This window comes from Stegodyphus dumicola, chromosome 3, assembly GCF_044657685.1.
Source record: "Stegodyphus dumicola isolate Sdum_Otavi_A_Nest chromosome 3, ASM4465768v1".
NCBI lineage: Eukaryota > Metazoa > Arthropoda > Arachnida > Araneae > Eresidae > Stegodyphus > Stegodyphus dumicola.
The window spans coordinates 169,407,308-169,429,878 of record NC_140770.1 but is presented as its reverse complement, the minus strand read 5'-3'; the positions used below and the strand labels follow the sequence as shown (position 1 = coordinate 169,429,878).

The window sequence follows — 22,571 nt, the reverse complement described above, 5'->3', positions numbered from 1 at the left end:
TAAATGGATGGCCTTTATTAGTTATGACAAGAAACAAATTGATTTTTAATCAGTGTTCACACAAGAAGATATATATGCCCTTTGTCAATAATGCAGTTAAATAAAGAATAAATTTAAGTGCCATTCAGAATAAATTCGAAATTTATCTGCACAGATCTTGTATTAAATACTGAAATATAAACTTCAATTTTTTCTTAAATTTATTACTTCACTATTTTTAGGCTTGCTTGTTGTAAAAACCAAATATCAAAATATTCGTTGTAATAAAAAAAATGTATCAAGTGTAACAATAATTCGGACACTTCAAATTTTCTGCTGAAATGTTTTCCCAGATGATGTTTCTTGTGATAATTTTTTGTTTTAATAGGATCAGAAGACTTATCATCTGCATTTGGAAACTTTTATCTGTATAATAAAACATATTAATAGTTCTGCATATGAAGTGAAAACTGAATGATACTGCAAATTAATAAAAAAAAATTGGTTAGAAATTTAATAATTCATCTTTTTAAAAATAGTAAAAGTATTCAAAGTATCCAAAACATCGTTGATCCATTCAACTATCTTTGATGTTATAAAAGGATGTAAATCACATAGAACTATTGAAAATACACACATTGCAAGCTAATACCAAGGAAACAAACAATTTGTTACGAAAAATCAAACAGCATCAAAAATTGCTATTGCAAAACTTTTAACAGATTTAGATGAAAAGTTTTATTAAAAATTAACCATGAAGCTTGGTAGAAAGTTACTTAAGGACACACTGGGTTAACAGCAAGAATGAAAACAACAACAACAACAAAAAATTGCCTGCCATGCACAAAACTTATTGTGAATAAGATTTTATCATATGAGAGCAATATTATATTTTCAGGGAAAAAAAAAAAAAAAAGATTTGGGTCAGACAGACAAATTAATATGTAGAAAAATCTGAATTAAGAACTGAATTTGAAAAACCTATTGCCTAATGTAATGGAGTCCCTGACACTTAGCTGACAGGACACTTAACCGACAGGTCATTTAGTCAACAAGGACACTTAACTGTCAACACATTTAGTTAACAGGTTACTAAGCCGACAGTGTTGTTTAACTGACACATACCCAAAAATTATTTAAACTATCAATTACAAAATTTCTTGACTACTCTCTAAGTTCAATATTTAAGTCATTTTTTTCACCTATCAGTAAAATTCATTTTTCGATTCTAAAAGATCTCATATGTGCTATTAATTATTGTGTTAATTTAGCATTGTTTGATATGTATTGTGCTGTTTGGTGTACATTGGCCAAATTGAAAAAGTGCTGAAATTTCTCATTAGGGAATATGAATTAAATTTCAAAAGGGAAAAAAAAAGAATTTTTATAGCTAAGTACAGCGGTTACTTAATTACATTTTAATATGATCTTCAAAAATTATCCGTAAAGCTAAACCAAAAACAAGAAAGAGAAGGAATGAAAGAGGAAAAAAATAATAATAATAAATAATAAAATTAATGTAAAATGAAATGAAAATTTATACATTTTTAACAGATACTGCAAAAAGTTATATTTATAAGAAAACATTAATATAACATATTATATTGAAAATTACACATCGCGACTTTCAAAACACAGTACGTTATGGTGACTTTAACGATGTGACGCTTTGTTCCGCCCTACTTGGTTTGTGGCCCTCTCCTTCTGCAACTTCAGTTATGAATAAAACAAAACCTTAAAGATTATTTTACTTCTAAATTAAACATTATGCACTAGTTTAGGGCTATAAACATTAACCTAAGTAAGTATTTTAAGTGAGAGGCGTGGCCAATAAAATGTTACAGAATTTTTTTATCTCAAGAATAGTGGCATGAACTGCAAATTATAGAGATCACAAATAATTTATACCTTTGCTTGTCTTAAAAAATCACTCTTTTTAAATTGTTATAAATAAAATATATTTGCTAAACTAACCCTTCCCACCATATGCTTCTATAAAATGTATAATTCAGGAATAACAATAATTTTTATTGCATTATTCAGATTTTTCATGACAGGAAAAGGAAATTTCATTAGTGGAAGGAGCCAAATGATTTTGTAAGAGAAAGAATGTAACATGATGTGATGAGTAAAATAGTAATGAAACATAAACATATTAGAAAACTGAAAGCATTTGGAAGAGCGAGATTGGAAAATTAATATCATTAAGTAAACAAAAAAAAAAAAAAAAAAAAAAAAAAAAAAAAACTATTAATGATGTGAAAGGTGTTTCAAAAGAACCCAGTTGATTAAATGAAGAAGCTTCATGGATAATTTCTGAAGATCCCACATTAACCCTTTTGCAGTCCTCTCCTGTCCATGAAAATTTCTACCCAGCGAGCCCTTTGTTTTTTGCAGCGTGTAATGTTGTTTTCTTTGTACATACATAACTTTCATAGTGGATGAATGTAAATGAATATTAAGTAAAATTATAAGGAAATAAAGCATAATGGAAAAGTAATAATATCTCTGCTTATTTCTAACAGCAGGATTAATTTGATCCAGGCGGTCCACTCCTCCCATTTTGTTGTTGTAATCTTATACAATTATTGGTTTTTTTACAGTTCTTTTCCATGTTTCAACATCAATCATAGAGTTATTGTGGACTGTACTCATCGAACGTATATCCTTCTTGTCTTTCCAATTCACAACCTCATTTTTTCTCTTTTTCTGCTGAATAGACTTTGAAGATCTCTCACTGTTTTGTATCTTATGTAAAATGGTGCGAATATTCATAAAACCCGGGTGAGGGAATTCAATTAGAAATAGAATACATGATTAGTACTGCCCTCTAGGAGGTATTAGAACAAACAAAAATAAAAACTCAAACAAGTAAACATTTAGAAAATGTTTTCAACGTTTAAAAGTTTTAAAATGTAGAAGAATGCTTGACGCGTGTTTACGGCCGCTCTGCAGAAGTTTCACTTGAATGCGCTAGACGTGTTACGGACGACGAAGAGGTTAAAATGTAATTAAGTGACCGCCGTACATAGCTAAAAAAATTCTTTTTTCCTTTCGAAATTTCATTCATATTCCCTGACAAGAAATTTCAGCGCTTTTTCAATTTGGCCAATGTACACCATACAGCACGATACATATCAAACAATGCTACTTAACACAATAATCAAAAGCACATATGAGATCTTTAACAATTGAAAAATGAATTTTACTAATAGTGAAAAAATAACTTAAATATTGAACTTATGGAGAAATCGAGAAATTTTGTATTTGATAGTAAGTTTGAATAATTATTGGGTACGTGTCAGCTAAACGTCACTGTCAGTTTAGTGTCCTGTTGACAGTTAAGTGTCCCGTAGCTAAATGTCCTGACGGCTAACTCTCTGTGTCGGCAAAATGTCCTGTCGGCTAACTGTCCATGTTGGTTAAATGTCCTGTCGGCTAAGTGTCCCTGTGGGCTAAATGTCCGTGTCGGCTAAATATCTTGTCAGCTGACTGGTGTCGGTTAACCCTTTTTGGCACGCTACCTTTTAAATTCAGAGTTTTGATTTAAAAAAAAAAAAAAAAAAGGTAGTCAATTAGGCCTAGAAGAGTACACAAGTAAAATTTTGTGAAGATAGCATTTATCATTTTAATTCTGTGGGTGTGCCTAAAGTGGCACACTGATTGAATAGAGCTTCAAAAAGAGTGCTGAAACGAGCATTGTTTTCAATGAACTGACCAATAAGACGCGGAGAAACAAAGAATACAGACTCTCAGTTGTCCTAGGTTATCGGTGAGCCCGGTCTGGGCACACCTAGGATTCACCGTTTGATTTTAAGCAAGATTTCAATGTAAAAATTTAAAACTAATATAGAATAAGGAGATTAGCATACAGCCAAAAAAAAATGACATAGAAATTTCTTTTCAAACAATTCCTTTTATACTCTAAAAAAATCTGGAAGATTTCTTTGAAAAATGAAGGTCTTTAAAAACTAAACATGGCTAAAATATATGGACTGGTTTGTGTTGAGCTGCCATCTACTATAAATAAAGAAGATTCAGAGAAACCTATAAATCCTTTTTCATTCAGTATTTCTGTTTGTACAGAAGGAAATTCTTAGGTGTGCCGCAAAAGGTTAAGTGTCCCGTCGGCTAAGTGTCCGCAACTGAATGTAATGCATAGGGGTAGAAGCATAATGCTTTGCAGATGTTTCCCTGCCTTTAGAATAAGAAATTTAGTGTCTATCAAAAATAATAGGGATCGTGAATATATAAATATACTTAATGAAAACCTAAAAGCATCTCTGAAAAAAATTGGAATGCAAAATATGTTCAAGTTCTATCAGGATAATGATCTCAGGCATACAGCCTTAAATGTTCACTTGTCGTTATTAGACATTACCCTAAAGTTATCGAAACTTCTTCATATTGTTTGGAGTGAAATCCTATGGAACATGTGTGAAGTGAGTTGGAGAAAATAGTAAGCAAACATGATACTTCTTTAAAAGCTATAATAAAAGCAGTTCTTACACAGGAATGGAAGCATTTTTATGGGGGGGAGGAAACATGCCAAAGCACATGAAAAACATAATTTTAGTTAAATGATGCCCAGTGAAATATTGAATGTCATGTTATTTTCATTATTTTATTAAACATAATTTATTTATTCAAAGTATCCAAATACTTATGTAAACTCATCATGAGAAATTTTTTTAAAAAAGGGTGCAAAGACACTTGATTTCAGGCTCCTGGGCTTAAGCTGCATCTTGAATGTAATGATTAGTAATTAAATAGCTTTTTTAACATATCTGAGTTCCTTAGCTGAGAGTAAATATATCATGGGTGAAATTCTTGAATTAAACATCTGTTTTACCAGAAATGTTTTGAGCAATTTTTTTCAAAACAAATGGGTTTTAAAATACATGAACAAGAATCCACGTGAAAGAAAAATAGAAGTTATTTTGCTAATATTTAGTACTTTTATACTTACAAATAAAACTGAAAAACACAAGTGTCAAAAACAAGTGGAAGCCATGGAATTTTACAACTATTATATGTATGTACTCAATTCAATAAGATTATCAGACTTGGAATGGTAAAAAAACTATAAGTTTCCACACAAAATGCAAATCAACTATAGCAACAATCACTTTCATACAAAACATATATAATTAATTAATTAAGAATTACTAACCTAAGGAAAGCATAAACTATTTGATGATTTTATCTTGTTATGCAGTCAAAATTTGGTGAAACTTCACTACACATGAGGTAATAATTTCAATATAATAATGAAATAATTTACCTCAGTATATGCACATGATTTTCTGCTTATTTAGAAGTATATACTATTAAAAAATAATAATGAATAAAAATAAAGTACAATAAAATCAATATAAATTTATGGTTACGAATGTACAAAGACAAAGGGTGTTCACAAATTTTTGTCACGATTTCGATTTTCTTCACGAATTTAAATATTAATTTTAAAATATAAATGTGACTGGCATCAAATTAAGGTTTATTTATCATCTGCAACATTAAAAATATTCTTTTCTTCATAACGTTGCTGAGAAATAAACAATGGATCGAAGGTTATATTTTTGCGCTGTTGGACGACAGGTACTCTTATTCAATTATAAAAAAAGATGTGAAAAGCATGGTTTTAATATTTCTACATGTAAAATATGTGACATAATTAATGTGAAAGGAAAGGAACATCAAATTTTACATCTGACTGTGGAAAAGGCAAAATATACATAACCAACAAAGCCACATATAGCTCTTATTAAATCTTAAGTCGCATCTCATGTTTTAAAGGAAAATCCAGCCCCCCAAAGAGCTATTACAAAATCTTTAAATATCTCTGTAGGAACTGTGAATAAAATTATCAAATCTGATTTAGAGCTTTAGGGGGAAAAAAAAAAAAAAAAAAAAAAAAATCAGGATAAGGCTTCAAGCCACACCTCTAAATCTACTGCTCTATTTTTTGAAAAAAATGAGAAATGAAACCGGAATTGAAGCTGTTTCCTTTAAATGCTTCCGTTCCAAGTCTCCTGATGTGTCTCCTATGGATTACTGCACATTTGGACTTTTAAAATTAATGTATATTTATTATTAAAAAATAATAAGTGGCATCCCAAAACATTGGATGGATTTTGGAAGATTGTGAAGGAGAAGTGGAATAAAATCAATTTTGATGTTTTAAGAAAAGGACTTTTATCTTGGAAATCAAGATGTAATATGATAGCTCAACAAAAGAACTATTAGACTGAACATATTAGAAAATAAAATTTTAAGGTTTGCTTATATAAAAATGTTTGCAAAACCATTCCAAAAATGTGTGAACACACTCTGTACACTACCGTTTAGGGACTAAAAACTTCCCGTTCAGTTATTTTATCTCAGTTACCGAGAGAAATTTGGCACCTAATTTTATATGATGTAATTTATCATTACTATTTAAATTTCTGAAATTAGCTATATTGATTTCAAACCAATGGTTCAAGACTTCCTTGTTGAAAAATTAATTTTTTTTCAAGTGACTAACAGAGCCAACAGTTTGGGAGGGGGAATCTAATAATTTGCATAAAGCTTTATGTTGCAATCTAAATAGAATAAAATGCCTATTTACAGCAGCTTATTCTACAGCAGAACCAAATTTGTAGTCTATTATGCTGTAAAGAAGCTAAGAAGCTAAATACTAAGTAAGAGAGATGCTAATATGCCAAATTAAAAAAAAAAAAAAATAATAATTACACAGAATTTTTTTTAAGGTAATGAACTAACTTTAAAATATCATTAGTATTTTAATCAATCACTAATTCTTAAAGCAAACACTACAAAACAACTGCATGCAAAAACCTATTATTTGTATCTTTTTTAATGGAAATACAATAATTCAGTTTTTCATAATAATTAGTAATAAAAGTCGCTGATTTTGTTTTCTTCAAGAAAGCAGCAGCACTATAAATTTGTTCACTTTTCAGGGAAGCCTGTTCATGTTGGTTGATTGGAAATTTTGTCAGTTGGTGGTTGTCATTGTTGGAAATTCATTGTAATTTTAGTCTTTGCTTTAATAACGATACAGCAGAAATCCACAAAGCTTGGGACCAGAGGTTGGGCAGATTTCAAGACAGAAAAGATAAATCATTATTCAGACTAAAAGTGCAAAATAAATAAGGCTTATAAGATACATTTAATTAAATTATTATGTACATTATTACATTAATATATCATATGTGTTAAATTATTATTATATGTATATTTATTATATTATAATCTTTAGGGTGCTTCAGAATAAGTTTTTTTTTTTTTTGTAAATTATATAGAGTCATAATCTCTTGCTCTGTGACACAGCTCTGTTCTAAAAATTTTAGGTATTTTCTACCATGTTCCAAACCCTCATTAAAATATGTTTTCTCACTCCTGTAAAATTCACTATCTGTGTCGATAGTGTGGCGAGTTCAAAATAGAGCCAATGATTTCATCATTGATCATCTGATCTTTAAATGCAGTCTTTGATGGTGAATTTTTTATAATCACAAAGTGAAATAGAATGGTCACTTGAAAGAATTTTCTTCAGAAACTCTGATTTATAGTGGCATTTAATACTGTGAATTATGCCCTGGTCCTAGGTTGGATCAATGTTTTTGGGGCAAAAAAAAAAAAAAAAAAAAAAAAAAAAAAAAAAAGGGTCATGACATTATCATATGTTTAACACTTTGAGGATGGCGCAGATTTTGCTATATCGTGCGAATGGATAGCAGTGCCTTTAGCTGAAGAACTTTTAGATAAATCAATGAATTTATGTGGTACTGTAAAAGTAAATAGAAAATTTCTACCTGCAGAAGCAAAACTAAAACAAAAACGAGGTGACATTGCAAGTGCTGAAAATCCTAAAGTAGTTAAATTTTTTAAATTTACAGACAAACGGTCAGTTTGCACGTTAACTGCTTGCAACAATCATATTTGTACTATGATTGAAAGAACAAATGGTAAACGTAAACCTGATGCTATTTTGACTACAGTAATGTGAAAAAAAGGCATCGATATATTGATCAAATTGCATCATATTATAATTCCTTACACAAAACCGTTAATCTAAAAAACTAATCATAGAATTGATTTGCGCAACATCAACTCTTAATGCACGATATATTCATAAGAGGTGGGGTACCAAGCATTTTAATATTTTAAAATTTAGAGAAAGTATTATTGATCGGCTCCTGGATGAAATGCTTACAACATTGCTACAAATAAATCGAAAAGGGTTACAACATTTTGCCGATTTTGTGAAGGTGAACCACCATTATGTCTAAAATGTTTAAAAAAAACCCACAAAAACAAACAAATATATAAATACATTAAGTCTTATAGTCTACCTGTGAAAATAAGTTTTTCAATTTTTCAATAAAAAAGTTATTTTTAACCACATGAAGTTTTTTCATCTAATAAAACTGTGTTATAAAACTATACCTGATATGAGCCACCAGTGGTGCATGCTGCCAGATGAACCATTTGTGTGTGAGCTGCCATTGGTACACGCCGTCCTCAATGTGTTAAATGGTTGCATCTGGATGTGCAGAACAGTTGTCTAACAATAGTAAAATCTTGCAATTTGATGGTAACCCCACACTGTTACAATGCCTTCTAGCCTCTTTAACAAAATGCTCCATAAATCATTTGGTCATAAGTTGTTTTGTGAACCAGGAATTTTTATTATTCCTGGAAATCATAGGTAAGGATTTAACTCCTTTCGGAGCTCTGGGATTGGTGCTCTTACTCACTACCACTAGTTACATTTGTAGATTCCAGCTGCATTGTTACATACTAAAATAGTAACTCTTTTAGCTTCTTTCACCCGACATTGCACTTTCTTCGCTTACCACAAATGTCAAATGGCAGCATTAAACAATCTCGTGAAACAGCAAAGCTCAGAAAATACAACATGAATCGTGAAAAGTTTATCACGTGAAAAGTGAACTTAAAAGAAAAGTTGACTGAATTGTCTGCTTTTTTATCTCGATGAAGACTTTAAAGAAAAAATGTTATTAATAATTTGGTATTTCCGCTATGGCTCATCATTATTTGGCAATTATGACATCATTATTCAGTAAGTATTTTTTCTTCGGTATTTCGTTCTCCATATTGCGTTTTTGGAACCTGTAAATTAAATGTTTATACTTTGAGAGGCAATGCGGATTTCAGGTCGACGGATTTTCAGTATTTGACTGTGTTATAAAACTACACCTGATATGACTATACCTTTTGCACTCTACCTTTGTGCTCTGTACTGTTAGGGATAACTGATAATATGGCCAAGAATATTTTAGACAGTTTCATTGTACTTTTTATTTTTGAATGTTGCCCTTCTTGTTAATAAAAACTTGCTTGTAACATTTAAGTAAAAATTTTCATTTGTCTAAGTGATTTCAAAATAAGAAATTATGTTTTTGGGTGCACGTAATGAAATATTAAGCCAAGTTAACGAGAAATGAGAGAAAGGTAGTAGAAATAAACAGTAACTAGTGTTTGCAAGACAATCGGATAAAAAAAACCCAAGAGAACTGGCACCTCTGTATGTGGAATAGGAGAGAAATGAGTCTTTAAAACAAAACTTATAGTAAAAGAACCATAAAACCGTCATTCTCACCTTGACTACTCACTGATGGTGATGATCGAGAACCTCTTTTATTATGACTTGTTGGACCTAGATAAGATGCTGGGACCCAGCCCTGGCATCCAGTATCTAAGCAACGCACATACCACCATCCAGCACAGCCAATTTTTTCTATTTCTACAATCTGTCCTTCATGAAGTGATACTTCTCCAACATCCACAGCTTCATAATCTCCCAGAACTATGTATCGGCCTTTAACCTTAGGGGAAATATAAAAATGTAAAAAATTATAACATTTTGACTCATGTACATGAATGTTTATAGCTTTGCAGAATCCATAGACCTGCAATTTTAATTCTGATTTCAGCTTTCATGTTTTATTCGAATATTTATATATGGTTTTCGATCTGTAAGCAACCTGTAAACGAACTATATTCTTAAAAGATCTATGCACTTAGTACTACTACACATAAGTTGTTTACTATTAAAATGAAATATAAATAGAATTAGATGTTAGTTTTCTAAAAAAATACTTTTATGTAACACTTTAAAACCAGAATAAAATGGAATAAACAATCATACTAATGCATAAAAGTGTCTAGATAATTTATCATTGTTTCTAACTTTATGGGCCATTAACCCTCTGAGTGACACGGGGTTTGGGATCTGTCATGAAGACCTGTATTTAAATAGCATTTCTTAGGTGAATTCGTATAATTATTTACTTAGTTTCTATTTCATAAACTTACATTCATTAAGATGACATTTACATGATTGAAGAAAGTTAAAAAGCAAAATATCTTAAAGTAGCGGAAGTACCTGATGCCGATTGAGAGTAGCGTATCTAACAACAGAGAGAACGATACCGCTGTAATACTTCTCTAACAACAATCCAAAACTTACAATTAATACTCATACATTTTTCAGGCTGATGTGATATGGAACCCACATAAAAAATTTCGAAAGAAAAATAAACTCTCATTATATCAGCAACAATGCCACACAGTTTTAATGATTTCGTCTTTCTAATCAAATGGTTGTAAAAGCTCAAGTTCCATCCAATATTTCACCTATATTCAATTTTAGTCGATTAAATGTGGCAAAACATTGATCATAATTGGTGAGAAATGAATAGCGCGAACAAACAAATGCACAAACAGGTAAAGCTTACAAATTTTTTATAAACAAACTACGATTTGGAAGCAAACAATAGCAGCACTTATTAAAATAAAGCATTTTTATCTCCAACACATGAGGCTGTTGTCACTTGGAAAAATTGGTGCAAAAATTAGTCTTCTCAGGGTTTTTAATTAATATCTCAGCTGATTAAAGTCATACAAAGATGGGAACAGTCGCAATGGCTTCCCATGAATTTTTGGAATCAGGAATAATGTGTTTAATGTTTGGCAATACTATTTTTATTTTATTGTAAAACTTAGAAATTTTGTATTAACAAACTCTACAATTTAAAAGCAAGTAGTTATAACACTTCTTGAAATAAAGCAGATTTTTATCTTCAGGGTGTGACACTGTTGCCACTCGGAAAAATGAGAGCAAAAATTAGTGTTTTCAGCATTTTTAATTAATAGCTCCGATTTTTAGCTTTTTTTTTTTTTTTTTTTTTTTTTGTAAAAAGTGGACATCAACCTTTTCCAGGACCAAGAAAAGAATTGTAGAAAGCTTGATGATGATAGCTATATCAGTGACTGAGTTAATCGCGAACAAACACACAGACATTCTTCTTTATATGTATAAAGCTAATATATATATATAAGCTAATATATATATATGAAGTTATAAAAATCTCAGGATCGGATAAAGCCGGTCATGCTGCTCAAAGGGTTAACGCCACGTCAAACAATATCCTCTTTAAGAATTAAACACATATTTCAAATATGTTAACAAATAAAAATAAGTTATGATGATGCTATTAAAAACTATTTTTGGGATTTTTTTAACAATTAAGAATTACAAGCCACAGAAATAAGACAAAAATTAGTTACCTCAGCTGTCTGCAAGAAAATGTCTCCATCTTCGTCTTCATCTTCAGTTTGAGACAATTCATCTGTGGACCAACCATCATCTTGATTGTCAAGGTCTTCCTTCTGGTAATTGGCTTCAGATGAGAATGTTGCCCTTCTTGTTTTTTCAGGAACTTTATCATCTAAAATGTTATTATTTACAGGTGGAGTATTATCCCAACTTTGACTAGAAACAACATGAGCCCTAGGAAACAAAATATATTAATTAATTTTGGTCACTTCAAAATATGGAATTCCAGAAAATTCACCATAGCCACTTTTTTTAAACATGTATACGTAAATAAAATTTTTAACAAAAATAGACTGTATTTATTACACATTTTGATTAAAAGTGAATTCATTTTATTACTGAAAATTCTTGTACATCAGCACAATCTTTTTTAAAGTATTTACTTTAAAAATGTTGTGTGTGCGCAAATTTTTTGTTTTAGATTTATTTATATATCTGGGTATATATTCTACAAGTCTTTTAAAATTCATTTTGAGTTGTGATTGACATGTGTAAAGAATTTATTTGTTCATAGGTGTTTCAGACATTTATTTCAAATCAAATACACCTGGTTTGCTAATACAGTACAAAGTCTGTAATCCGGAATAATCTATAATCCAGACCTCAAAGACACAAACTTTTTTTTTGCATGCTTTACGCATGCACATACGTGTTGGGAGGATGTGTCTCCAGATAGGTTAAAAAATGTTTGGAATAATTTATGGCCAGCTACCATATTTCACGGTGAGCACAATGAAGATGATAACCACAAAGTTGAAGGTTTTCGGACATTGCAAACTAAAGGTGAAATTTTCCAGTTATTGGATTTTGTAAAGAAATGTGGAGAAGCGGTAATAAATCAAGATGATATAACAGAAGTTTTTCATTGCGACGACAATGCCCCAATCATTATGGTTCTAGTTCCAGAAAATACCGCTTCCAATAGTGAGGAAAGTGACAGAGAGGTTATTGAAAACGAAAAAATTTTGATTGAAAAGTTAGTCGGTATTCTCGACACAGTTACAGGACTTGAACAGTGGAACTTTGTAACTGAACAAGGAATTATGTTTGTTTATAGAATTAAAGAGAAAGTATTAGCACAAAAAACGAAGCAACTTAAATGAATTACATTGAAAGAAATGTTTAATAAAGTAAATAAATAAATATTTTTTTTTTTTAAAATTTTGATACCCTTTAGATCATAACTGCTCTTTATTTCATAAATTACGGTTTCATATTTTTAATTTTAGAATTTCTGCATGCCATCTTACCAGATTTAAATTGATGATCTATAATCCGGAAAAACCCCCTAATTCGGAATCTCCGAAGTCCCGACGAGTCTGGATTACAGACTTTGTACTGTATATCACACAACAAGTAAACTTTTTCACACTGAGAGTGACTGGGAGTAAAATTCTTAAATTATACTCTCTTGTAGAGGGGGAAAATACTCTTGTAGAGAATTTTTGTTTAAAAAGGTAACAGGAGGATAAAAAAAAAAAAAAAAAAAAGAAATCTTCTTTCATATTCATATATTAGGTAGTCACAGATTATTTGATATAAGGTAAAATTGAGCATTCATATAAAACGTTTTACATAAGATGACTGAAAAAAATTCCCTTATAATTCCATTTCTCACTAATATCAAACATCATATTAATAAACTTAATTAACTATCTATAACCAGCTTGTTTGCTGAAAAAATAAAATTCTTATGTAATGGATAACATTTTAGTTGGTTATCAAAATTAAAGGATAATGACAGAAATAAAATGCAACTATAGATTACAGTTAAAAATTATTAATAGAAATTTGTACAAAAAAATTAGTTAACATAAATTACAATGTTTTGCAGTTGGTTATTTGAAAATTATTCAAATTAAAACCAAATTTATAAAAACTGGAAAATGATGGAAAACTTAAGTCATCTCTTGTGGAAAAAATGCTTCTTTAACATGGTGTATGATCATCTTGGACAAACATGCATACTTCACATCTTGGTTTCATAGATTTTTCTAAAGTGTTGAACTCATCTTTTCGAATTGCATGCTACTCATGTAACCTTGCACTTTTCAGCTTCTGGATGGTCTGGGAAGAAATTTGGTGCTCTAAGGCATCCCACACATGCTCAGTTCATCTTAAGCTGGGTGAGTAAGGTGTCCAATCCATTTTTGAGCCATTTATCCACAATATCTTCTGTTTGCAAGTATTCTAACACCACATATACTTGATGAGGCTGAAAATAGTCATCCATTAGCAAAAGCTTTAGGCCAATAGCACCCCTAAACAATTTAACTTGGGGTTCCAATACCTCGGCACATATGTCCAAGTGGTTACAGAAACTCCTTGAAAGACAAGCAGCTCAGTGTGGTCACTTGTCATGATTCCTCCTCAAACCAGTTGTCAGAGAAACAAGATATTTTAGGGACAAGGGAAAGCAAGTTGCGTGTCACAACGCAACACATCAAAACGACTCATGAAAACACATCTAGAATCTAGAACCGCTCATCAAAACACATCTAGAATCATTCATCAAAATACATCTAGAATCACTGTTCAGACTATATCTGGACTCGTAAGCAAACAGTACTTGGGCTCAGTCATCTTGGCTCCATTGAACACGACAACGGCAGTGAGTGGGACACAAACCATTGTTTTCTCACATACAAGTGACCTTGTTAAGCTTTTGTGCAGTAGTAGAATGGCTAATTCGAGTTCCTGTGGCAGCCCTGAAGGTCTAAAACTAATTATCTTGTAGTTGCTTCTCAGTTTCTTCAAGCCGACAACAACAGAAAATGGTTTTCTGTTGCAGTTGTTGCTCTTGCTGGCCTTTGAACAGGCTGTCAATCAACTGATCCAGTGCTTAAAAAGCAGTTTCAAACTCCTGATATGACACTTTGAGGGATATTCAAATCTTGGGCGACATCCATTTGTGTTTGACCTTCCTTGATTCTACCAATTATTTGACAAGTTTGACCTTCACTTAAATGATGCCTTTGAGCCGTAACTACTGAATATTGATTACTCTCAGAAATAACATTCACTTATCTGAATTCTTTATACCACTGTTTCCTAATGTGGGTGCTATCTACAAGTGAGGGAATATTACTGATTCCAGGGACAGTAAGGGGGTACTAGAAAGCAAACGGGCAATCAGAACATGCTTGAAAAATTTGCTTGCCTAAACACTTTTAAAACAAACACTAAGCATTCACTTTGATTTTACAAATATTATATTATTCTAAATCATGTCAGTTGGTCATTTATATTAGTCCAACTGCATGTAAGTTAATTTTCTCTACTCAAAGGGTTTAAAGTTATTAATTATAAGTGTAATATTCTAAATGCATCACCACAAATTTAATATCCTATACTGTGTACTTGATTAATCATCTCTACAAATGCCCTGAGAAACCTTTAATTTTTATAATTATTATATGAAGCATTTTAATTAGTAATTTAATGAAGAGTAAATGTAATAAATACCTGATAATTTTTAAGCATTTTCAGTCAGTACTTATAGATTACAGTAAAAAAATATCCAATATGTTACTTTTGAAAGGCTAGAGAGGTAATGAATAAACTATGGGGGGGGGGCACAGAGCCCAAAAATAAACCTAAAGAATGGCGCAGTATACAAAAAAAGTTGGGAAGCATGCTCTGTACTGATTAGCTTTTTATTTTTACTTTTTTCAAAAGCTTCTTTTCAAAGCATATAAATAAATTTAAACTAGGAAAATCAGTGAAATAAAAAATGCAAAAATAAGGAATAATTTTACTCATTAGAACATAAATTAACACATTGTAAATATTTTAAATAATTTATTTTCCATATTTTTAATATAACTATTTTTCCCACTGAAATTTAATTTTAAGCTGAATCAATATGCATTTTAAACAATTTTAAAAAGTTTGACAAGAGCAAAAAAACTTTCGATAATACGTGCACAGAAAGGGGGAAGATTCTTTGAAATTTATATTTTCAGAAACTTCTAATTTAAATCATTTTGATGGATTTTTTAGGCAGCATTATTTCTTCCTGTAAATGCATGATATTTAATGGTACAGACTCCAGAAGATTTATTTAATTTACTGTCAGTTTTCACTGTCAATTTTCTTAATGAAAATCATAGGTTCACTTAGAAAAAGTTATTCTAAATTTGATTTCTTGATATACATTCAGTTAATTGTATTGAGTTTACCTGTTTGTCATGTTTGGTATTTTTAAAGTTTAATATGAATTTTATTTTTATTAATAAAATTTAAATTTGTATTTGAAATTTGTTTCTAAAATTGCAGTTTTATTATAAAAATTTATGGCACAGATGATACTAGATGAAAGTACATAAACATATGAGTGTACACAAATTTAATAAACTTCCTAAAATATTAAATTAATTTTAAGATTTATGTAAATCATTAAAACAAAACTGATCTAAGATAATACAATTGTAATTTTTAAGACTAATACAGAATATGGTTTAAATTTGATTTGACGAATCTTAATAAAAATTATTTTATTTTACACCAAACTTAAAAATTAATTTACTATTTTTGATTAATAATGCATGTGCCAACCAGCAGCAAAATGGTTAAGATTGCTGAAAATGTTGCAGTTCAACCTGTGTTTGAATTGTGGCAAAGCAATCAATATTGGAAGCATGGTTAAAAGGCATCTTTAGGGTTTGCCCCATGTGTAATGTGCATACAAATATTCAATTAAACAATCAAAAGAAATACAATAAATGAACATATTAGATACCTTTTAGAAACTGGAGATTGAGATATTAACCCATTCAAACATTTAATTTTTTCAGAGTACAGTTTCTTGTTCTCATCTAAAGATGAAAAAATATATATTTTAAGACTAGCTTAGAATAAGTACAGTAATATAAATTCATCAATTTCATAATACAAACTTAAAATAAGATTTTCATTTTGATAAATTAAATTTAGCATGACATGAATAATATATATTTCAAGCTCAATATATGAACTCAGTATATATTTCAAAAATAAAATTTTTTAACAGAAAAATTCATTTAAGAACCATTAAGGATTTAAATTCAGACACAGAAATTTAATGACAGCATTCGATTTCAGTATAAGATATAATGCATTACTAGGCATGTCTTAAGTATCACACATGACATATAAATGCCATCAAAACAACACTTTTGCATATTGAACAGCAAGAAGAACATTAACATGTTGATCAATATGGCAGAAGCAAGCAACTATTATAAAACAAAAAAATCCAAAACACATATATGTTCATGCATATTCCTTTGTCTATTTTTTTGGTTGATGTTTAAAAAAAGAGAGCTATATTAAGTGAGGAAATGTTTTCTTGTAATAATGATCAAGGACTGATAGCTTAGCTCCATATAATTCAGCAGACTGGAGTTGCCATCTTCTGGTATAGTCCTAGATAGTACGATGGTTAGTCAAAGCTGACCACTAGTATCAAGAGTGCATATTCAGCTCCCCTATAAGCAGACCCCTGTATACATACTTAGCAGTATGTTCCCTGTATACATACTTAGGAGTATGTATGTTTCCCCCTCCTTTATGTGTAGCATCAGCTGCCTCATGGGGTGCATCCAGTGTATTATAACTTGGTAATGAGATGGATAAATGAGTGATAGATTTAGAATTGTCACAATGGTTAACCAACAAACATCCTAAGGTGTGTGTGGGGGGTTAACTTTCTTTCTACTTATCCCTTGGTGGCATCATAAGTCTAAAAGCAATTTTACTCCCAAATGTGAATGAATTCCCTTTTATCCCTGAAGTGTAAGCTGTTAACTAAACAGAATAATGACATATTCAAGTATTACTTCAAGATATATACTACAAAAAAAGACCATCAGTGAAATCTCTACTCATATAAAGGCTGCAGCATTAATATTTACTGCAAAAAAGTTTTACAAGGTATTGTGCTTTTCTCCCCCATACTTGAGCACAGACAACTACTGTATCGTAAAGAAATTAATTTGTATGAAAGTACTATGCCTAGTGAGACTGAAACATGAAGATTACAACTGAAGATTTACCTCAGTTTTCTAAAACTGGACCAGATAAAACTGTTATATTATGAGGTCTATAACAATGCTATTTTTAAATGTGAAAATTTTTATTTTTAAAGATGAATATGTTTACTTTTTACACATGTAATATCATTTTTATGACAATAAAAACAAATATTTAATAATATATATAAATGCAAATGATTCTATTAATTCACTTAATAAGCTATTAAATTTCAAATTCTATCCAATTTCACAAAACAAAAGCAGCTGTGTCCCTTAAAAGCATTATTTTTACGAATCATTCAGCCATTATACATTACCGATGTCTCACAGATTGCAAAATATAGTTAACACTTTTATTAACAAATCTCCACCATGCTTCAGTGAACATGGATGCATCTGTAGAGTAGTACTCCAGATTTCAATAGCTCCATAATCATTAATAATAGTTTTAAAAAATAAAGAATCCGATGTAGACACCGCATGACATCCTTGTATGGCCTATTAAATTATTTACATTTTTTTTTCTGCATTTCATTTAAACTTATTTCCTTGAATTTAATTGGAGATATATTTCTCATTGAATTAATTCAGTTCTCACTTCGCTGCAAGGCAAAAATACATAGAAACTCAAAATATCTTCATTAAAAACTGCAAAATAAGGAACAACATAAAAAATTAGACACAGTTAAAACAATTAAGAAAGAAATTTTACAATTAAAAATCAGAGTTCCTACGCAAAAACAAGCAATTTGACCAGTGGGCAAGAAGGCAGATTTTTCCGTGCATAAAACTGAAAGTTTACTTTTTGGTCCTACTCGACAAAAAGACACAGAAGGTGCAGGAACTGACTTAATTCACTATTCTGCTAAAAAGACACAGAAGGTGCAGAAAATGACTTAATTCACTATTTTGCTAAGTTTCAAATGTAAACAAGTATGGCTGCTCCATTAGGCTTAGCCCCACTTAAACAACTTTTAAATTGTAATTCTACAACTATTTCATACTGACTAATTAAAGGCATAAATACTTATGTTGTTTCGGGTAAGGCATAAATACCTTAGCTGGAACATAAGAAGAACATAATTCAATAATTTTTAAAGCAAAAATTGCACAATTTACCAACACATAAGAATAAGAAACTGAGTTCACCGAGCCAAGTAACAGAGCGGGTATATATATATATATACTTTTGGTGAGGCTGATTATAACCAAAAAGGGAGGCGCACAACTACAAGATATAGTAGTCCTATATACAAAATTTCACATTCTGAGACTACTTATTTTTGAGTTATGTGAGATACATACATAGAGACATCATGAAAAGATCTCTTCTGAATCCATTTTATCTGTTTTGAAAGTCCTTTATTCTGTTTCTACATATAGATCTCATTCAAACACATTGCTAAATTGCATTCGATAGCAGCCAAAATGGATATTTTCATTGAAATATGATACCCGATATTTTTTTGCAGCTACAATATTTCCTTTACTTCGTATAAGGAAGAAAAAATTAAGTAGCCTTCATACTCAACCATGAGATACAATGGAAAAAGAAACTAAATGAGTAAAACAACAACCAGTTTAAGGGCACCAAGTATAAGTGGTACAATTGATGAAACATCATTACCGATGTTTGCATTTTCTGTTTGCTGCAGTATTGAAAAATTACATTGTAAGACTAAAGCAAGAGTGACTGTAAAATAAAGCATATGGCACTTTAATGTTTTTAGGTTTCTGATCAATCAGTACTAGACCATACCAATTTTGGAGATTGTTTAGCTGTTAACCCCTTAACTGCCATGGAAAACGTACAAGATTCATTTCCCAGTGCCACGGTTTTTCATACAGGCGTGCGTAGTTATGCAATGTATTAGGGGGAAAATAAGTGCAAGTTTTACCTTCTCAAAACTGTTTACTTCCACAAAATAAAGAATAAAAGAAAAAAATGAATGCACAAAATGTAATGTTTTGAGTAAAAGTATAATAAAAAGATGTAAGTATAATAAAAAAGATCCTTAAAATGGAGTTTCGAGCAATTCATTTTTAGACCAGTAAAGTGTAATACAGTCAAAAGTCATTAATCTGGACTCGTCGGGACTTCGGCGATTCCGGATTATAGATCATCAGTTTAAATCTTGTAAGATGGCATGCAGAAATTCTAAAATTAAAAATATGAAACCGTAATTTATGAAATAAAGAACAATTATGATCTAAAGGATATCAAAATTTACAAAAAAAGAGCTTAATATTTATTTGTTTACTTTATTAAACATTTCTTTCAATGTAAGTTGTTTAAGTTGCTTCGTTTTATGTGATAATACTTTCTCTTTAATTCTATAAACAGACATAATTTCTTGTTCAGTTACAAAGTTCCGCTGTTCAAGTCCCGTAATTGCTGTGCCGAGAATACCGTCTAACTTGTCAATCGAAATTTTTTCGTTTTCGCTAACCTCTCTGTCACCTTCTTCATGTCTTTATCCATTTTTTGCAGCAATTCCACTTTTTGTTTGATGGACATTGAAACATACTTTCGTTTTGTAGATCCTTTGGGAGCTCCAGCATCGGAAATTCTGTTTGACGTAATCGAAAGTTCAAGTTTACTTTTATAAAATTGCTCTTACAGTCTGCAAAATATAATACCCCAGATCCAATTCGAAGATTAAGGAACAATGCAATGATCAACATTAACTGAAATGGATAATTACATAATTTTAGCTTATACCGTCCGTTATACATAAAACGTGCACGCGAAAACGTATTCTGCGCTTGCGAACACGCATATGCACAGTCGTAAAGGTCTTACGCGCACGCGTAAACGCCTATGCGCATGTGTCAACGCGGCGCATGCGCAGAAAGTTTTTAGCTTTGAGGTCCGGATTATAGATCATTCCGGATTATGAGTGCCTGAATTAACAACTTTTGACTGTATCAGGTTTCAATGTTATACCTTGTGAAATCAGTATGCCTAAAAAAACATATATTTCTTCTGAACTGGTTGAATGCCACAATTTTGTTCTTGGTTTTTCGTTTGCAAGGTGTTGATTAATATACTCGTCTACAAAACGGTTAGTTTCAGTAACAATATGAAGCACAAGCAGTTAATCAAAAAATAATTTAACAAAGATAAATGTGTTTGAAACATCCGTTATATCTTTCTTTATTCCTGGAACCTACTACAAAAAGTAAATGAAAATGGAGGACACAGAATAAAAAAAATATGTTTTACTCGAACAACACTAGCCAATACCGTGCAGACATTACTTTCCCCGCTTTAGACACACCCCTCTCTCCAATTTCTCCCCAAACTTCTCTGAAATAGTATCCTCCTTCGCATACTTTGTCAAGGTCATTGTGGTCATTCCAAAGCTTTGCAAATAATCTTACGGGTAGCAGCGCAAAGCAAATGATAGTAGTTTGGAAGGGTGTATATATATGCCCATGTCAGTTAATGCATCGGCTGAGCAAGGCGTATATATACACCTGCTGCAGTTAGGTGGTTAAACAGACCATTCAGCAAGAACCAATGCTGTTGTCATTGGTGCCCATATTCCTAAAAACCCTTGTGAATCTTGGTTTGAAGACACAAATGATTTATGTTATGGTTTGCTTAAAAAGTTATAGACAGCCCCATCTTACTCCTGTTATCTTACTGAAGAAAATAAGTGTTAAATTTGGATTCAACAGTGAACTTTTTTTTATTTTACTGGAAGCAGAAAAAAAAAATTTTAAATGCAGAACAATGTTATTCATGTTAAAATATAATCATAAAAATCCACATTGTGCATTTTCACATGTAAAACTGACATGCACTCATCAGTATAAACATATAAAACATAAATTGTGTATTAATCATCTGCTTAAGATAAAAGAAAATACAGTCAAAAGTCTTTAATCCGGACTTGTCGGAACTTCGGCGATTCTGGATTATAGATCATCAGTTTAAATCTGGTAAGATGGCATGCAGAAATTATAAAATTAAAAATATGAGACCGTAATTTATGAAATAAAGAGCAATTATGATCTAAAGGGTATCAAAATTTACAAAAAAAAAAAAAAAAAAAGCTTAATATTTATTTGTTTACTTTATTAAACATTTCTTTCAACGTGCGCATGCGTAAAGCATATATTACACATAGTCGAAATTAGAAAATTGCAACCAGAAACTATTTGATGTGTATTCATGATATTTATACTGACGAGGAATTTGATTTAAATCATATCAAAGACAGAGTACATCGATATGAAATACTACATTTAGTAAGGAATTATAAGCTGAATAAAATAAAAACATCTGCCCTGAAGATAAGGATAGTGCTCATAGATCAACTTCCAGTTCATTGCGCGCCACGACGTTTCACCCCCTGCAGAGCAGCGGTACATTGATAAACAGATTCCGGAATGGTTAGAGAAACAAAGGATATGCCTTTATCTATTTTTTGCAGCAATTCCACTTTTTGCTTGATGGACAACGAAACATGCTTTCGCTTTGTAGATCCTTTGTGAGCTCCAGAATCAGAAATTCTTTTTGACATAATTGAAAGTTCAAGCTTACTTTTATAAAATTGCTCTAACAGTCTGCAAAAAATAATAAGCCGGATCCAATTAGAAGATTAAGGAATAATGCAATCTGCAACATTAATTGAAATAGATAATTAGATAATTTTAGCTTAGCTTATACCATCCGTTATACATTAAATGCGCATGCATAAATGTATTATGCACATGCGTAAATGCAAATGCGCATGCATAAACGCATTATGCATTTACACATGCACAGAAAGTTTGTAACTTTGAGGTTCGAATTATAGATCATTCCGGATTATGGACGTCCAGATTAAAGACTTTTGACTGTACTAGCAATTATTAATTGTTAGTATTTATAAGAATTTTTTTATTTATATATATATATTATTGTTAGTATTATA

At 30.8% G+C, this 22,571-nt stretch overlaps 1 protein-coding gene across 4 annotated transcripts in view; it reads right to left on the bottom strand.

The window, feature by feature from the left end:
• Positions 1–22,571, bottom strand: part of LOC118194573 (guanine nucleotide exchange factor DBS-like) — a 381,336-nt gene that overhangs the window by 1,470 nt on the left and 357,295 nt on the right. For all 4 annotated transcript variants that reach the window (XM_085813601.1, XM_085813600.1, XM_085813602.1 and 1 more), the window contains 3 exons: positions 16,374–16,449; positions 11,584–11,806; positions 9,614–9,839 (listed from right to left, as the gene is read on the bottom strand). In XM_085813601.1, the coding sequence (XP_085669727.1) occupies positions 9,614–9,839; positions 11,584–11,806; positions 16,374–16,449 (525 nt within the window). The remainder of the gene's footprint in view (positions 1–9,613; positions 9,840–11,583; positions 11,807–16,373; positions 16,450–22,571) is intronic.